The 17,893-nt window shown below is 37.5% G+C and overlaps 2 protein-coding genes across 4 annotated transcripts in view; both read left to right on the top strand.

The window, feature by feature from the left end:
* The window catches only part of Dpp10 (Dipeptidyl peptidase 10), a 587,790-nt gene that overhangs the window by 456,848 nt on the left and 113,049 nt on the right, over positions 1 to 17,893 (top strand). For all 3 annotated transcript variants that reach the window (XR_010517761.1, XM_065225206.1, XM_065225205.1), the window contains one exon: positions 10,844 to 10,971. Coding sequence is in view for 2 of the 3 variants with exons in the window: in XM_065225206.1 (XP_065081278.1) it covers positions 10,844 to 10,971 (128 nt within the window). In the remaining variant the exon portion in view is untranslated. The remainder of the gene's footprint in view (positions 1 to 10,843; positions 10,972 to 17,893) is intronic.
* LOC135703887 (putative uncharacterized protein DDB_G0286901) overlaps positions 1 to 17,893 on the top strand; it is a 115,947-nt gene that overhangs the window by 8,276 nt on the left and 89,778 nt on the right. The window lies entirely within an intron of this gene.

The following is a 17,893-nucleotide window of genomic DNA, read 5'->3' as shown; positions in this document are numbered from 1 at the left end:
CGCCATAATGCTATTGAAATCAAAGCGATGTGCCAATCTCCCGTAAAAAGGTCAGTATGATCATCTGGAACTTATTTAAAGTACTAGAATGGTTATAAATTAAATGTTTGAATAAATTATATAAAGCAAATAACTTGTTAGCATTGCTAAAATCATCCAGAAGTTGAAAAGTATTGACACAGTGTGCCCAAAAAGTTCAAATATCTATCACGCAGCATTTCAAAAATTGAGTTAAATGTGGGTAAAAACCAGCAGAAAAGAATTGTTTTGAAACTGAAACTTCAGAATTCTTTTTTCAACTTTTTTTTTTTGAGTACCCTCCACTCTCCCCCACACCAAAAAGCTCCATTTTGAGCCCCCTGGTAGTGGACACTCAAAAACTCAGCCATAGGCAACATCATAAATACAAAACACTACATATAAAATGGCTGAGCATATTTTAATTTACAATTCTACAAAAAGGAGATACTATTACGAACAAAACAATTTATGCGCTTCTAGTGGATAAAGTATCCTTTTAAAGAAGCGCATGTATTTAAAACATTACAAAATTAATATTTATATGCATACTAAGGAAAGATGCACAAATAATTAATACTTAAATGTTTGATGACGGTTAAAATATAATAATAAAAAGAAAGAAAATATAATTAAGCTTAAATTAATAGTTGTGGTATTTGCGATCGTAAATAACTTTTAATGTTAGATTTAAATGATGAACGATTTGTTAGCATCTGAATATCTCTGGGTAGGTTGTTAAATTTGTCTGGACCTATAAAAGTAAACCGTTTCTGACCAAAGTTTGTATACGCACGAGATCGAGAGAGAACTTTAATTTTTTTAAAAAGAACGAGAAGCAAAGAATCAAGGAAATTTGGTGGGATGGATTTTTTGAACTAATGGTCGATGTAGCGCTTACTATTTGATGCAGTACCAGAATTTAAAGATTTTATTAGTTCTAAATAATTGTAATATTATTCTGAGGTTGATCAGATTTACAGTTTAATTATTGACATCATACAACACACAACACCCAGCAGACCAGTAGGCAATTTTATTTTGAAGCAAAACTCACCTGGCTGAAGTGGGAATCATAGCCTAACATCGTGGACCTCACACACAGTTTACCTAAGCTATGGATAACTCCACTATTCGCATGACTATTATGTCAAAGAATAATTTTATTATATTACTAAAATGAAAGTCAGATAGTTTCATTTTTGAAATCTCAGGATCTTGCAATGATTCTAAATTCCGGAATTTATATTTATCCTGCGTCCCAGATCATTAATTAATTAATTTATCTTTATTAGGGAGGCTTTCAGCCTTGGGCTGGTTCGCCGCCAAAGGTCACAGATCATGTTTTTGGCGTAGAACTACGTCTTTGTCGACTATACTGGGGTGCAAATCAAAAAATATCTGTGGTAAAGGAGTGTTAGGTTTTGAACGCTTGTAACTTTGTCATTTATAGATGAAATTTAAATCCAAATACGCCAATCGATAGAATATTACATTACAAACCTGCTGAAATAATTTTTTTTTCAATTTTTCTGTAATTAAACTTTTGAAAATGTACAAATGATAATTTTATCACTGTTTTCATGAAATAAGCCTTTTTCCCAAACCCAACCATCATAAACGAATACCATTTGGTTGCACATCATTCTACTTGAACCTGAAAAGATATAAATCAGCGCTGCTCTCCTGCCTCTGCTCATTACCGCTTCGAACGGCGTGACACTAGGCCCTGCAGCAAGCAAGACCATGTCAACTGCCAAAGGTGGATCACGGTGTGTCCACCACAATGAGGAATGAGACTTGAAAAAACGTACATGTAAAACCCCCTCCTTCTTAACAACCTCTCCCCCTCCCCCCTTAACATAGCCCGAAAAAGACATGGACTTTGACGATCATTTTTTTCCCGGAAATAAATTTTAAGCAAACCACAATTATGTATAAACAATTAATTTTTTACATGCAGAGCCAAAATTTAAAAAAAAAAATTGCTTAACAGGAGACATACACTCGATGAATTACCAACAACTGACTGTAAAACATATCTGGTATCTCTGTATATCCTATTACATTAACATCCAAAGTCCATCCTTTTTTACATATTCTGCACAAAAGAAACTTTTTGCTACACCCCATTCATAAAAAACGACGGGAAATCCTATCAGGTTCGGTTGCACATCGTTCTGCTTGAACCTGAAAAGATATAAAACAGCGCTGCTGTCGTGCTTTTGCTCATTGTGTAACATCAGCAAGTAGGACCAAGTCAGTGGCTAAAGGTGGATCACGGCGTGACCACAATGAAGAATGCGACGCAATGAGGAATAAGGAAAAGCAATGTATGTAAACCCCCTCCTCCCTTCACAACAACCTCTCCCCCGCCTCCCTCCACAATAACCCGACATGGACTTTGACGATCACTTTTATACGGGAAATAAATTTTAAACAAACCACAATTATTAGTAAAAACAAGACATATTCGATGATATTATGTTGGTGAATTACACACAACTGACTGTAAAACATATCTGGTACCTCTATACATGAAATTATATTAACATACAAAGTCCATCCTTTTTTCATATTCTGTACAAAAGTAACGTTCTGCCCCGCTGCGGTCGTGGTTCTGCGGTCGTGTCTAAGACACAACCCTTTATTTTTTTTTCTTTTCCTTTATTTAACGTCGGTCTCTGTTCCGCAATCTAGTGCCAATCACAGAAGGACATCGATTGCCATCCATTGACGGCAACCGAATGTGCAGGAAGGCAGCTTCCACACCTGCGTAGGATATCGCACCCATTCACAACAACACACATGGGCCGGGACCAACGGCTTTACTTCCCTTCCGAAGGAAGACGTGACCAGAGATTTTTATGCCTCAGAAAAATCCCACCGACCTCGGCTGGGATTGAACCCAGACCAATTGGGGTGTTAGAAAGCAGTCACGCTTCCACTACACCACCGGCGCCGGCATTATTATTATTATTTTTTTTAGTCTGAATTTACTGGGAACTCTTTACAGGATATCTTCTTCTTCTTCTTCTTCTTCTTCTTCTTCTTCTTCTTCTTCTTCTTCTTCTTCTCATTTCAAGCTTATTGCATTTCGCATATTAGCTTATTGCGTGCTCTCAACTTAGTTTTCTAGATGCATTTCCATAGTTATTAATTGAGAGCTTTCGATGCCTGTACCATTTTTGCATTGATATGATTATGTGGCAAGTCCAATCATACTTCTATGCCCAGGAAAGTCGAGAAATTGTCCAACCCGAAAAATTCCTAGACCGGACCAGGAATTGAACCCAGCCACCTCCAGCATGGTCTTGCTTTGAGCTGCGCCTTTACCAACTGAGCTAAGGGAGGCCCCACAGGATATCTTCGCTTCTTTTTTAGTTCAATTTGAATCATCCTAGAATTCCATCATATTTCTTTTCTATATTTCCCCTAAAATAATCTTGAAAATATCTAAACTTTTCCTGTAAAATTCTAAGAGTTCTTAGCATTACATCTTGAAATCTCTTATAAATCACTCTCCAATTCCACAAATCCCTTAAATTGGTAATAATTCCCAAGAATTAGCTCAATTTTGTGTCCATTTTTCTCTATGAAATTCTTAAAATATTCTTAACAATTTCCTTGGAACACTCTTCAGAATGACCATCACACTCTTCTCAGACTTATTATACTACTTTGTAGGTAAGGTTAGAATTTGTTTGACCTTACCTAAGTACTCAAGTACTTTGCCAAAATGGTTTTGAAAGTCTCCCAGGAATTGCGCTTAAAATTTTATTAAAATTAATCTCCATAGAAACATTGGACAGAATTCCATTGAAATTATTCTCACGGTTCATATCAACATACTCCTTAAGTTTCATCAAAGAAATGTTCCTATGATTTCAGAAAGAATTCGCCTAACACTTAACTATGAACTATTTTCAGAATTACCTTAAAATTCCAATAATGTCCAACGTAGATGGCCTTTAATAATTAAAGTAGCAAGTTTGGCTTTTTATTTTTTTTATTGGAGAGTAAATCAATTGCAGTGATATTTTAAAGCAACATGTTCAAAAAATCTGGGAAAATCTGGAACATATTTAAAAAATCTGGAAATATCCGTGGTCTGTCTGTGTATTTGGCAAGACGACTAAAAATCTGGAAAATGAAGATAAATCTGGAATACTGGCAAATCTGGTAGGAGGTCTCAGGTATCGAAATCATATATTGATGTTGAGCAGCGCCACTAGCGTTCCAATATCCCAGATACTTTCTGTACGATGCCACGCGCAAGAGCTTTGTCTGAGTGCATGCAATAAGATGCCGACATGAGATCACATTCCTCAAAAATGAACCACAGGCCATCAGCTCACTTTAGTAAATCGGGTCTTTAGAACAGCTCGGGAGTAGATCGCCCAGCTCTACAGCATAGGACACTCCGTTCTTAGCCTAAATTTAGTAGTAGTAATTAGAGGGTCGTGTTTACTGGGTCTGGAAAAATCCCGGAAAAAATTGCAAGTTGCTTAAAACATATTTAATTCCAAAAAATAATGCTTTGATGCAATATTGAAGCTTGAGAAAAGTATTAATACTAAAAATTTGACAAATGTCAGCCTTAGTAGCCAGTTTTCTTAAAATAAGATTTTTGCTTTTATCGGAGAGAGATGATGTAATTTTAGAGCAAATGATCGAGAAATGTGATCAAATAAACTCTCCTATAGGGTGTCCCAAAAAGTATAAGCACAGTTTATTATTGGAATCAAACAACATTATGTTAATGAGCTCAAATTTTTATTTGATATAGGTATTTTCTCTATAGTATTATCTTTCAATTGGATAAAAATAATCCGCGGTTCCTTTAATCGTGTGCCAAGGAGCGAACTTTTGATTTGCCGCTGCCCATGAGCTTCAGCACAGATTCCTTGGCGATAATGTTGGCCACTTTTTCAGTCTTCTTTTTTTCAAATTATTCGATTGAATTCGGTACCTTAAAGTATTTCCGGAGTTATTCCTTGAAAGGAGCCAAAAAGTTTCAATTGACCGGGCCTCCGGACAATTCAGAAATTTCATATCTTTGGCACTGCCCTTACATTGTTTACTTCGTACCAAGTTACCGTGTCTTTCGAGTAGTGCATTGACACCTAATCGGACCAAAATAGTACTGGGCCATCATGTTGACAGATCATGGGCGGCAGACGCCGATTCACACATTCCCGAACATAAATTTCAGTGTTCATCGTCTCCTTCGTCACAAATGGCTTTGACAACTTGCCACATTCACATATCGCTTGCCAAACCATGGCCTTCTTACCAAAATTGTTCGGTAAAAATTGACTTATCGGCACCGTCAACTTCCTGACCATCACGGACTGATTGACCAATGCACGTAATGAACTCAAGAAAAAAACTTGACGTTTGAGCGGTGCTACGTAATGCTTGCGTAACATTAGAAAAGGGCCACGCAAACCCAGAGCACTATCGGGAAGGGGAAAACATTTACCCTACCCGATGGTGTTGTTGGTTTGCGTGGGCGACCTTCTTTTCGCATGAAAATGGCTTAACAAGTTGTTTATAAATGTTGATAGACCATTTCGAAACTTTCGCGCGCACTAAGTCATGTGTTCATTTTTAGTAAACACGGCACCGCTCAAGCGTCAAATTTTTTCGTGAGTTGATTCCGTGCATTGGTCAATACTACACAGTCCGTGATGGTCAGGAAGTTGACGGTGCCGATAGGTCAATTTTTACCGAAAAATTTGGTAAGAAGGCCATGGTTTGACAAGCGTTAAACTTCATCGGGGTAGAAATGGTGGCGAATTGAAAGTGTGCTTATACTTTCTAGGACACCCTATAGCATCCGATAACGTTGGCTTCATGGACGAGTGCACCGATGAATTTGAGTTCATGCACTGACGAAAATTTGACAGGAGACCGCGGCAATGTTCACTAAATGTTCATTATTAAGGAACATTTCCCCACTCTCCTGTCAAATTTCCATTAGTGCATGGACTCAAATCCATCGGTGCAGTCGTCTATACCAGTTTTTACGATATAACTCTTTTATATCAGTTTTAACCAGTTTATAACTCATGGAAAGAAAGCTATTTTTGAATGAACTTCATCTTTCGTTTATATTTACCTAGCTTCAGCAGGTCGTTGGATAACTCGTCTTCGAAAAATCTATGTGGTTCTTGTTCACGTTAGCACCTTTTGTACATTCGACCTTTGTCCCACGCTTTGTCTGAAGGCACTTGTTTTGCAACTTTCATGTACCTCAGTTTTATCTTCCCAGGAAGTTAGTATTGATCCTAACAATCAAATCTGTGAAGGTTTTAAAATAGTTCATCTTGGGTTTTTTGAGAAAAAGTATTTCGAAGTACATTTAGCCGTTTATGAAGGCGTATATGGACTATTGACGATACAAAACTGTTACGTATCGAAATAAACTCAGCAGAAAATGATTCACAAGGGGAATTGAAATAGTTAAGTTTCAATGATACAGTAAGATTTCTTCTTCGGTACCGTCAGATATCGTAGCTTAGTCAGGATCTCATAATGTTTAAATTAAATAACAATTAAACAATTTTTTAGTCCCAAAATTTACTATTATTCCGCCATTCCATAGCAAAACGACATTGTGGTTCTCAGAATATGGTTAAAATTTTAGTTTTGTTTCTCATCACAATTTTTATTTATTTTGTCATTAGGGGGACTATTTCAACGTCCAAAAAATCGACTTTATTTTTTCAAAAATGACTTTTTTCAAAAAATTATAACTTTTGAACCACTAATCCGATTTCAAAGATCAAAATACTAAATGAAATGTTAAAAGAAAAGACTGTTAGAAAACATTTAAAGATACTAAAAAAAATGAAAAACATTGATTGTTTTGCTCATGCCCTCGATCACATTTCTCAAGGAAAGCGTAAAAGAGAAATAGGTATCGCACGAAATTCTCTCTATTATACCTGGTTTCTAAGACATGAAGTGAGAGTTGTTTCACCAACGACCTGATGAGACAGCTAATGGAAGTTACATTCAAATCCAATGCCCTGTTCATAAGTTTTTCCTTGATTTCGTTGAACTTCGATGAAATTCTTCAAACGTTCCTGATGTTCTTTGAACGTCTCTGAGTTGGAATTTTTTTTTTCTTGAAATTCTCAGATATTTCTTAAAGTTAACGGACCTTTCTTAATGTTATTAAATGTTCCCTGTTGTTCACAGACCATCTTAAAGTTTGCAAAATTTTCCTCATGTTTATAGAACTTTTTGCAGAGCATTATTGAAGTTCATATGTTGTATGTATATGAAGTATATATGTTGCAATAGTTCACAGAACTGTCTTAAAGTTCGTTAAACTTATCAGGAGGACATTGAACTCCCCTGAAGCTCACGCATAATTTTCTTGAAGTTTATAGAACTTCTCCTCTGAAGATCGAAGCACATCTTTCAAGTTTGAAGAATTTTCCAGAAGTTTGTAGAGCTTCCCTGAAGCTCAATAAACTTCTCGGAAAGTTGTTTTTTTTTTCCTTTGGTTTGTTTTTTCTGTCGATCTTGTTTTCCGTGCTGAGCACCAATGCTACCGACGTGCCAGGAAGGCAGCTCCCACACCTGGACCCTACCTATCGACCCATCAACTCATGAACCGGGGACCAACGGTTACCTAAACTCACGGAGCAAGAGTATCCAATCTCATGTGAGTTTCATTCCTGTATTATGTCATTATCGGATAAACGATTTTCAAACAAATTCGTCATGGTTGCCAGAATTTATTTTCGATCTCACCGTTGAGTCAAACAACTCTATTTGTTTTTAAAAAACCAAGAAAATTTTCCACCCTTCAGGATGTGTTAGTGACAAGTGCCACCTTCGCCACCTGCATGGGACACAAAACTTCCAGATACCTGACATATCCTTTATTAAACTCCGGTATAAATCTTTCCACGATCGTCGCTATTGTCTGTTATGATTTTTTTGTTTTTACAGAGTCGCTTTTTCGAAGCACATCAAGCGAACTATCTATTTTCTTCATGAGGTTTTATAGCTCTTCCAGACTTTCTACACGATACATCTATATAAAAAAAAACACTCGAAACAGGACGAAAACCAATGCCTACTATTAATACGTGGCTGTCACGGACTGTCCTGCTCGTTTCTTTTTCTTTTACTCTCATGAGGAAAGAGAAATTAAATAAGATGTTGTGCTACCAATAAATATAAAATGATTTTGCGCAACGTCGTCATAATCAATATGGATATTACTTACAAAGAGAACTTCTTTTTTTTGCCATTTAGATCAATTCAATCAATTTTTTAACCTTATTTACCTGCTTTTTTTAATTCCATATGCGTCTTCATAATCGGCTCTGTAAACTTCAAAAAACGTTTTCTCAAAAAACCCAAGATGAAATATTTTGAAACCATCTCAGATTTGTTTGTTAGGATCAACACTAACATCCTGTGAAGAAAAATCTGAGGTACATGAATGTTGCAAAAATAGTGCCTTTAGACATAGCGTGTGTCCCTTTCGACCTTTTGTTTTTCGACCTTTTATCCTTGACATAGATTCATCTATAATATGTCTAATGAAGTATGAAATATTACCTTTGGTTTTTTAAAATTAATATTAATTAAGACATAAATCTTTTTTTCTAGTGATGAACTAACCTCAGGATAAAAAATAGCTTTAATAAAGTATTAAAAAACATGCTTTGGCTGTATGCTGGTCAGTTAAGATTATGCGTTTTAGGATAAAATAGATCAATTTTACAATTGCTCAAAATACTCCAGCAGACCGACAATCCCATGATATCTTATAGCACCGCTCACCCCAATACGGCACCCTACTGGAAAATGAAGATTTCCACCCATGGTGATTGAGTGTATGAGGTGTTAATGCGGAACATCAGCAATAATTAGATTCAAAATAATCTAAATCCCATCAGACAACGGCTCAGATTTGAACAGGTGGCACAGTTGAGGGTGCTTCGGTTAAAATATTTGTTCCATCGTCGCTTTCCTGTGCCCTCTACTCGGAAGGTAAAATTCAGTTTTGATGATCCGAATCAAAAAAAAAATTCCCTTATCTCGTCGAAATAAAAAAAAAAACTTGAGATTTTAACTAATTGCGATTAGAGAAAATCAACGGGAACAAATGACGGATCATCAACACTAATGAACCTACGGACCACGAACAAGACCTGGTGCTGATACAACGATGGTAAGTTTTGTCTGGATGCAAGCAACGAAAGGTCCATGCGGTAAAACAAAGTACGAAGGGTGGTAACGTGATGAACTTGGACTCAGTTAGTACACTGCCTGGGAAAGTGCCCTTGGAGGCGAACGAGAAGCGAATTTAATAACTTTCTCAATTATATAGTAAACAACGCTCAGGCAAGCAGAAGTGGATTTCACGGGCTACGGCGTTCTGTTGGGAAGGGTCATGCCAAACTCTATCAGAAGGCGCACAGTGAACTCTCCCTTACTCGATCTTTCCCTAACTCGATGGAAATCCAGGCTACGTCGAATACTTTTCGCATACAAATTTCGAAAATGTACCTCTGCAACTCGATATCCCTTCAATATCGTGTTAGGGAGAGTTGACTGTACAAAGCTATGTAACCGTTGGCATTTTGTTTTGAATTTTCCGCTAATTTTATGCACCGAATGTTATGTAATCTGGAATTTTATTTCTTCTGTCTATTGCATTGCATTGTAAACGAGTTTAATTAAAAATCAAAAAAATCTTCTTACTGTGACATGAGTTTTGACTTTTCAGCCTGAAAACCACTCCCGACCATTCAGGCTGAGATCACAGTCTTTCTATTGTCTCTAAAAAGGCATTAAAACTCTCTTGATACATCTGATATAACAAACCAAGAAGTCATCCGGAACCGACAATCAACGACCGAGTAATCAGGAAAGCTGGGTTTCAGAGTGTAAAATGCATAAACTAATTCATTTCAAGGTGTACACAACACTAAGCAAACCACCTAGCAGCGACAACTTTTGCACCTTCTACTAGGTGGCATACAACGTGGGGTGATTTACGTCTTAATCAGTGAAAGGATCGTATCCCAAGCGGGGGGAAAACAATGTCTTTCGTCGCTTACTGTAGCAGTATTAATCACATCTTCTTCTTGGTTGATAGTGATCCAACTGGAATTTATGCCTGCCCAGGGAAATTTAGAATATTTCCAGCGTCTATACCGGCTAGGCTTGTAATCTCCACGTCTAAGAGCATATTTTAACTGAATTGACTTTTATGAAGAAAATCCTTGCATTGAATAAGGCCTCCCAACTACAGTAGACTTAATTTGCCGTACCCACCTCTCTATTTCGCCGTCATCTTTCGTCTTAAAAACACCCCTTCTGCAACCCGGGTGCAATTTGTTCGGTCACTAATTTATGACTACCATAATTCGTTAGCCCCTCATCGCCATCCTGCTTGGTAGCTGTGGTCTTGTTCTATTCCTATGTTTGGAACTGGGAGGACCCGTGCACATGGCAGTATCATGATTATGTTTCTTGTTCAACAGGAGTTTTATTGGGCCTTGGCTGCTGCCACTGGTTAAATGGAAAACGATAAGGAATTTATGACGTTCATATTGGTTTTATATTACTTTTTCCTGCCAAGCATGAGATATATATCGTTAAGCACAAAATACTCATGAGCGTTGACGCGAAAAAAAAAACAATCACGCTAGGGTTTAATTTGCAAGATAGATGAGAAGGATATTATGAGTTTCCTTGTCACTTATACGACATTCATAATCAGCAATAAAATCTAGCCACCACCCGTTTAACACAAATAATTATTTCCATCCTAATTTCGTTACAGAAAACACTGGCACCGACCAAATTTTCCATCTCGGCGGACCGGAAGTTTCTGCTACTGGCACAGAACGTGAAGAAACTTTTTCGTCACTCCTTTCTTGCGCAGTACACCATCTACGATGTAACAACCAGGTGAGTTCTATGTAAATATTTCTCCGAGTTCGTTTCGCAGGTGTGTACGATTAATGGGTGCTATCAATTCCAAGTCCGAACGATCCCAATCTTTGCCAAAGGAATGACTTGTGGAAAAATTGAATAATTACGCAACTTTCTCTTTGTTGAGCAAAACAGGGATGTCTGATCAAATAAATCTTGAATTCATGAGTTCTATTTGGTGAGTATGTTTTGCTTGATGGTAGCTGATAATGAAACGAAAAAATAATAATGAGAAGATTTTACAAGTTAAATCAGCTATGGCAACGGATATTGCAGGCTTCTATCAACGTTGTCCTCCTTCTTTTCCTTCTTCTTGAATCCATTATTTAAAGTTGTTCTCTGTTTCACAATTAGAGGCAATAACCGACGGACATCGATTACCATCCATTAACGCTAATCGAATGGCCAGGGAGCCGGCTTCCACACTATCAACATATGGTCCGGGACCAACGGGTTTGCTTCCCTTCTGAAGGAAGACGAGCCCAGAGATGTTTCGCTTTAGATTGTTCCCAGACACACTGAGTGAGAAAGCAGTCACGCTTTCCACTACAACACCCATGCTTGACATGCACAGTTGTACACACCAACTGCTCATTTGTTAATAACTTTTCACTCGGTTGTTGAAATTTGTTTTTCTTTAAAGTAATTGATAGATTAGGATCATAGCTTACTATAGATATGCAAAGAGTATGTAAATCTTAACATTTGAATCAACACCAATGAATTTTTATGTTTAAAGTCCGAGATGTGCAGCGAGCATTGCTCACTTGATTTTTACAACGCAAAAACAAATATTACTAGATTACTAGCAGTGTTGGGAAAATATCAAAAAATCAATTCTCACCAACGCCCAAGATCACGCTTTATTTTCGTAGCCAAAAATCAACAAGCAACCCAGACAACCAGAATGCACGTATATTCAAAGTTGTTTTCGTGATATACAAACATATATACAAACCGACAAATCGTATAGAATGCAAAGAAATGGCTCATACGTACAAAAGTGGAGGCCATATACGTGCAAATTTAAATTTAATTTTAAACGAGTTGATTTAACATCATATACGATTTAATCTGTAATAACAAATTCACTTTGAAAAGTCTTACGATGTAACCCGATTTGATTTGTGATACAGTACGACGGAAAAATGAATCATCGCATATAGGTCGGAAATTTGCATTCTATACGATTTAAATTAAACATAATGCGATGTATGCCATTCTTATATGCGATTTTGACTTAAACTGTAGCAATTTACGATACTGTCTGCACATTGTTATACGACTACTGGTTGTCTGGGAAACAACTGCGGTTGATTTTGTAAGCTGGGATATCGCAGCTCGGAATATCAAGCTAACAAAACTCACCAACTGCAAATCTCACCAAACTGTGGTGAGATTGAGTTTAATGATTTTTGCTTTACACACAGAGATTATTTTACTGGGGTCAGTAATTTTTTACTGGGTTTTCAAACAGCTGAAAAAGTCAGTAAACTAAAAATAACGGTCACACGTAATGCAACGAACAATTTTAACATATTTTATTTTTATCATCAAATAAATGTAATAAGAACACAGTCTGTATAAATTTCAAGAAAAAATCACTTTTATACAATTTTTTACTATTTTTTTAAGTTTACTGACTTTTTCAGCTGTTCAAAAACCCAGTAAAAAATTACCGAACAGGGAGGCCGTGATTTTGTGTGTACACCCAAATGCAACCGAAACTTCCATAACGGCTTGCAGCAGTCCCTTCGCGTTTGCCATCGGTGACGATTAAAAAGAGATAGCGAAGTATGCTTTTTCTTTCTAAAAAAACGATGTGCAATGGAATCATTTTTGTGTCGAGTCAACTCTCAGGTTGATTTTTGCACGTTGTGAATAATCTCGCAATATCAAAGGAGCTTGTAAAATCAATATCAAGCATGATATTTTGTTCCAATATCACGCGCGATATTGCGAGCGCATGAGAGCGGAAAAAAATATCAATTGATTTCTGATTTTGCCAACACTGATTACTAGAATTGAAATCTTCTTTTTTTTTACGTACCTATGACAAGCTTAAACTTTATTCTAACTACTGCTTCAAATAGAAATAGGTTTTGTCAACTGTGTGCAAAGTTATTAGCAAATGAGCAGTTCGTGAAGAAACCTGTGTATGCCAAGCATGACAACACCGGCCGCGTCAAAACGTTTTTTTTAAAGATGAAAGCGACATAGTGAGTAGATAAAAATTTCAAACATGGTTTTCTATGAGACATCACTTCAGATTGCAAAAAGCTCTCGTCGATGTTTTCCTTTTATTATTTCACACAAAACAACTAGAGCTTTTTTTTTTCAATATGAACTGATGTCTCAGAGAAAACCATTTTTGAAATTTGGATTTTATTCACTACGTCACTCAAACCTTTAAAAAACGTTTAGATGTTGTGCTTTGTAAATAATATTGCTACAATTTTGTTTGCGTAAGCCAATTTTACAAAACTACTGACAAAATTTTAGAAAGAGAATGAAAAATCTGTCATCCAGCTTGAATCCAGTAATCCCCTGCGGTTTCAGATTCAAATTCAGATTAATTTCGTCAACCAAAGTATACTAGTATAAATAAAAATTATTTTCTCTTAAATATGTTTAAAAGAAAATCTTTGAAACACAACACATTTAATTGGTGATTCGTAGTAACTGTCATTTAAGAAAGTGGTCAGTACGCTTGAACGCTTGCATGAATCGTTGAGATCAGTATGTTATAGATAGAGAGTAATGATCCGATTTTGTCAGCCCCTCCAAGCATCAGATTTTTGTATTTCAATAATTTCACATAACCGTAATTCAAAAGCAATAATAAGGCCACTGAAACAGCGCATGGATTTCGTAGAACATTAGAAAAGATTTGCAACATGGGGGCTGACAAAATCGGAACTTTACAGTACTACATATATTTATAACCTTCAGTGTTCTCTAAGCTTTCGAGACGAGCACGATCGTGTATCACGCGGTCGTGTGTATACTCGGCAGCAACCATTGTGTGCCAACCTGGTTAAAATGTCATATTTAATTATCTTAAAGATAAATCGTCCAGCTCAAACCTTTTGTAGGGGTAAGAGATCGGACCATCATCATCATCATGGTGCTCATTGTTCTTTATCTGCTGTTCTTTCGGTCGATGGGTCGTCGACCTTGAAAAGCAACTGTTTCTTGATGAGTGTGTGAGTGAAGACCACGATTTGGATCCATTTTTGCAGTGGAAGCGCTATGTCCCCCTTTGGCGATGTTGCCATACCTTGAAACCACTAGAAGTGAATCCTGTTATGATGGAGGATGATTTTTGAATTTCTGAAGATAAATTGTTTTTTTTTTATATTGTACCAATAACAAAACCTACAAAAGCTCTATGCATCGTTTTGCGGAATGCTGTTGATGAAAAAAGTTAGAGGCAAATGAATCTAAATGAATGTATGAAATGAATGCAAATGATTTTCCATGCCTGCTCATGACTATAGTTTTAAGATGAATTGTATAGTGAACTAGAAATCTTGGCACTGTAAAATTTATTCAATTGTGCCTAGTAAAATAAAGTAATTATAAAAAAAAAATATGTTTATATTTATATCCTTCAACTTAGCTGACTTAAATTGAAATATCTCTCCCTTTACCTTAACCTTACATTTGTCACAAAAATTAATCACAGCTGACACGCAACTTTTAGTTCCAGCTCTTCTGGAGACCAAGTGATGCTTTTAAGCCCTGACATTGTTCCTTTGTACCTCTATAATATAGCGAAAAATAAATGTTTCATTAGCTCGGAGAGATTTCAGCTCCTAAATGGTAACACAAGAATATATACTCATTTATGTTACCAACCTCCATTTTCACGTCCATGGCTGCTTTAAATTGAAAACAAATGGAGTTCCTTATCCTTCTATCAACATATAGTGCGATGTATGAATTTTAAACAAAATTTCATCAATTTTTGTGCACTGGAACTATTTTAAATCAGTGCAATTACATTAGCAAAAATAACCATCCTAGCGCTCCTCGTTGCGACTTTGTATGGGAGCAAGCTGTCAACTAACAAATTTAGGGTCAAAATATTAAGGGTATAGTTGAAAACCAGAAAACCCCACACGCGAAAATTTATTTTACTCTTGTTCTGTAAAGGGTGATACGGTCAAAATTTGGTCAAGGGAAAACGCGTGTAAATCGGTGAAATCGTTTATTTAAAAAATCAAATTAAATTTCTTTTTCAAGTTCAATTAGTATAAAATTCAGGAAAAATATTCAGTTAGGCTTCCGCTTTTCCAAATCCGAATTGCCGGGCCTTACGCTTGACCCCTGCCATCAGATTTTGTACAGCCACCTTGTCCACCTTCTTCGCCGCAGAAAGCCAGTTTGCCTTGAACTGCTGCTCGCCCTTAGCAGTTTTTTGGTCTTCTTTAGGTTCCGCTTGACAATAGCCCAGTATTTCTCAATTGGGCGGAGCTCTGGCGTGTTGGGAGGGTTCTTGTCCTTGGGAACCACCTGCACGTTGTTGGCGGCGTACCACTCCATGGCCTTTTTACCGTAATGGCAAGATGCCAAATCCGGCCAAAACAGTACGGAACAACCGTGTTTCTTCAGGAAAGGCAGCAGACGTTTATTCAAACACTCTTTCACGTAAATTTCTTGGTTGACAGTCCCGGAAGCTATGAAAATGCTGCTTTTCAAGCCACAGGTACAGATGGCTTGCCAAACCAGATATTTCTTTGCGAACTTTGACAGTTTCATGTGCTTGAAAACATCTGCTACCTTTCCCCTTCCTTTTGCCGTATAAAACTCCTGTCCCGGAAGCTGCTTGTAGTCGGCTTTGACGTAGGTTTCGTCGTCCATTACCACGCAGTCAAACTTCGTCAGCATCGTCGTGTACAGCCTCCGGGATCGCGCTTTGGCCGTCGTATTTTGTTTATCATCGCGATTTGGAGTCACTACCTTCTTGTAAGTCGATAGTCCGGCTCGTTTTTTGGCTCGATGCACGGTTGTAGACGATACACCCAGCTTATTTGCGGCATCTCGGAGAGAGAGGTTAGGGTTTCGCTTGAAACTACCAGCAACTCTCTTTGTCGTCTCAGCGGCTTCCGGTTTTCGATTTCCCCCCGATCCAGACTTCCTGGCTGTCGACAAACGTTCCCCAAACACTTTAATTACATTTGTAACGGTTGATTTGGCAACTTTTAGCGATTTTGCCAACTTTGCGTGCGAGTAGCTCGGATTTTCGCGATGCGCGAGCATAATTTTGATACGCTGCTCTTCTTGCTTGGACGGCATTTTGACAACTGAAGAGTGAATTCCAAAATCAACACACACACACCTTCAAAATGAGGGGTGTTCAGGTTTTTTAAATGCAAAATTGAAAGAAATACGTCAAGTTGATATTGACCAAATTTTGACCGTATCACCCTTTATGTTAAACATAGTGTCAGCCATGGCCATGTTTAACGTACAGAACGAAAGTGAAACCAACAATCAATACGAAACTAACGATTTTAAATTGGCTCTCTACTTGCCTAGCCTATTGGCCCCAAGCAAACGATTAACGTACCCCATTCTAGTCGAAATTCTAGTACTACACAATGTTTGTTTTGATTCGCTATGAAAGTTTGACAGATAAAATGAGGGGTTAGTGGATTTTCCTTTGTTTCGAGGGGTGAATCGATTAGCTTGGGACCGAAGAGGGTACCAGAGCTGAGCCAAAAAGTTGAGTACGTTTCTTCGGGACCTTCTGGTCTTAGAGTTACCTCTATGGTAAAACCATAGAGGTAACTCTAAGACCACTGGGTCCCGAAGAAAATCATTATTATTTTTGACTCACTCAGTACCAGAACAACGGTCCCAAGCAGTCCCAAGTTATTTCACTCACCCCTGCATGTTCTGCATGAATCCACACACCCCTGATGTTATCTGTCAAACTTTCATAGCGAATCAAAACAAACATAGTGTAGTAATAGAATTTCAACTAGAATAGGGTACGTTAATCGTTTGCTTGGGACCAATAGGCTACTAAAGTGGTGAGCCAATTTCAAATCGTTATTTTCGTATTGATTGTTGGTGAAACCGAATGCAATGGGTGAGGTTTTCCAGTGTCCAACTTGACCGCCAACAAATCTTGATTCAAAAATCGAGGTGAAAGTCTATGGGATCGAAAAAAATATCGATATGCTCTGAAAACGAAATTCTTTCAGATGATGTATTAAAACCCAATTATGCCACGGGAAATTTGGCTAATGACTTGGTAAATGTCACGGCCGTCATTTGATAATGAGAAAACAGCACGAGGCGAAACTATCCAGCTTTCCATGCTCGGTAATGGCGGCCTGTTTGTATGAATAAATGTTAAAAGCACTGTGCTTTATGACATTAGTATGTTGTTCCATTTTCTTCTGTTCCTGGGAGAGGGAAACGGAGTGGTCAAAATCCCTGGGGTGGGATGTGCTGTCAAATCAGCCTACTGATCATTCTTGTATGAAATTGGTTCCAAATGTAAACAAACCCTGTAGGTTTCTTATGGCTTGTTTACGTTTGGAACCAGTTAAGCGAGGTAGGCGACGGGTGTTCGTATTTGACAGCCATCTCCCCCCCCCCCCTTGCAAAATCCGAAAATCCAGATAGTGTCAAAAAGCACAGTGAAGGATACATTTATTCATACAAACAGACCGCTTTTACCGAGCATGGAAAGCTTGATAATCGCTATATTTATAGTCTGGCGTACAGAATTTCGATCCATAAAAAAGCGGAACCAATTCAATGTATTGTAGACCAACAATTTAAAAGCTACTATCAACTTTTATAAACACAACGTTGATTATTCTTTCGCCGTTGTCAATCGAACGCAAATTACCAGCATCATCGGATGGAGGAGACTTTC

The sequence above is a fragment of the Ochlerotatus camptorhynchus genome, unplaced genomic scaffold (genome assembly GCF_037179485.1).
Source record: "Ochlerotatus camptorhynchus isolate MF236.1 unplaced genomic scaffold, CSIRO-AGI_Acam_v1.1 ptg000222l, whole genome shotgun sequence".
In the NCBI taxonomy this organism is placed as follows: Eukaryota; Metazoa; Arthropoda; class Insecta; order Diptera; family Culicidae; genus Ochlerotatus; species Ochlerotatus camptorhynchus.
Note: the sequence above shows the minus strand (reverse complement) of the source record. Positions and strands in the feature narration are given on the sequence as shown.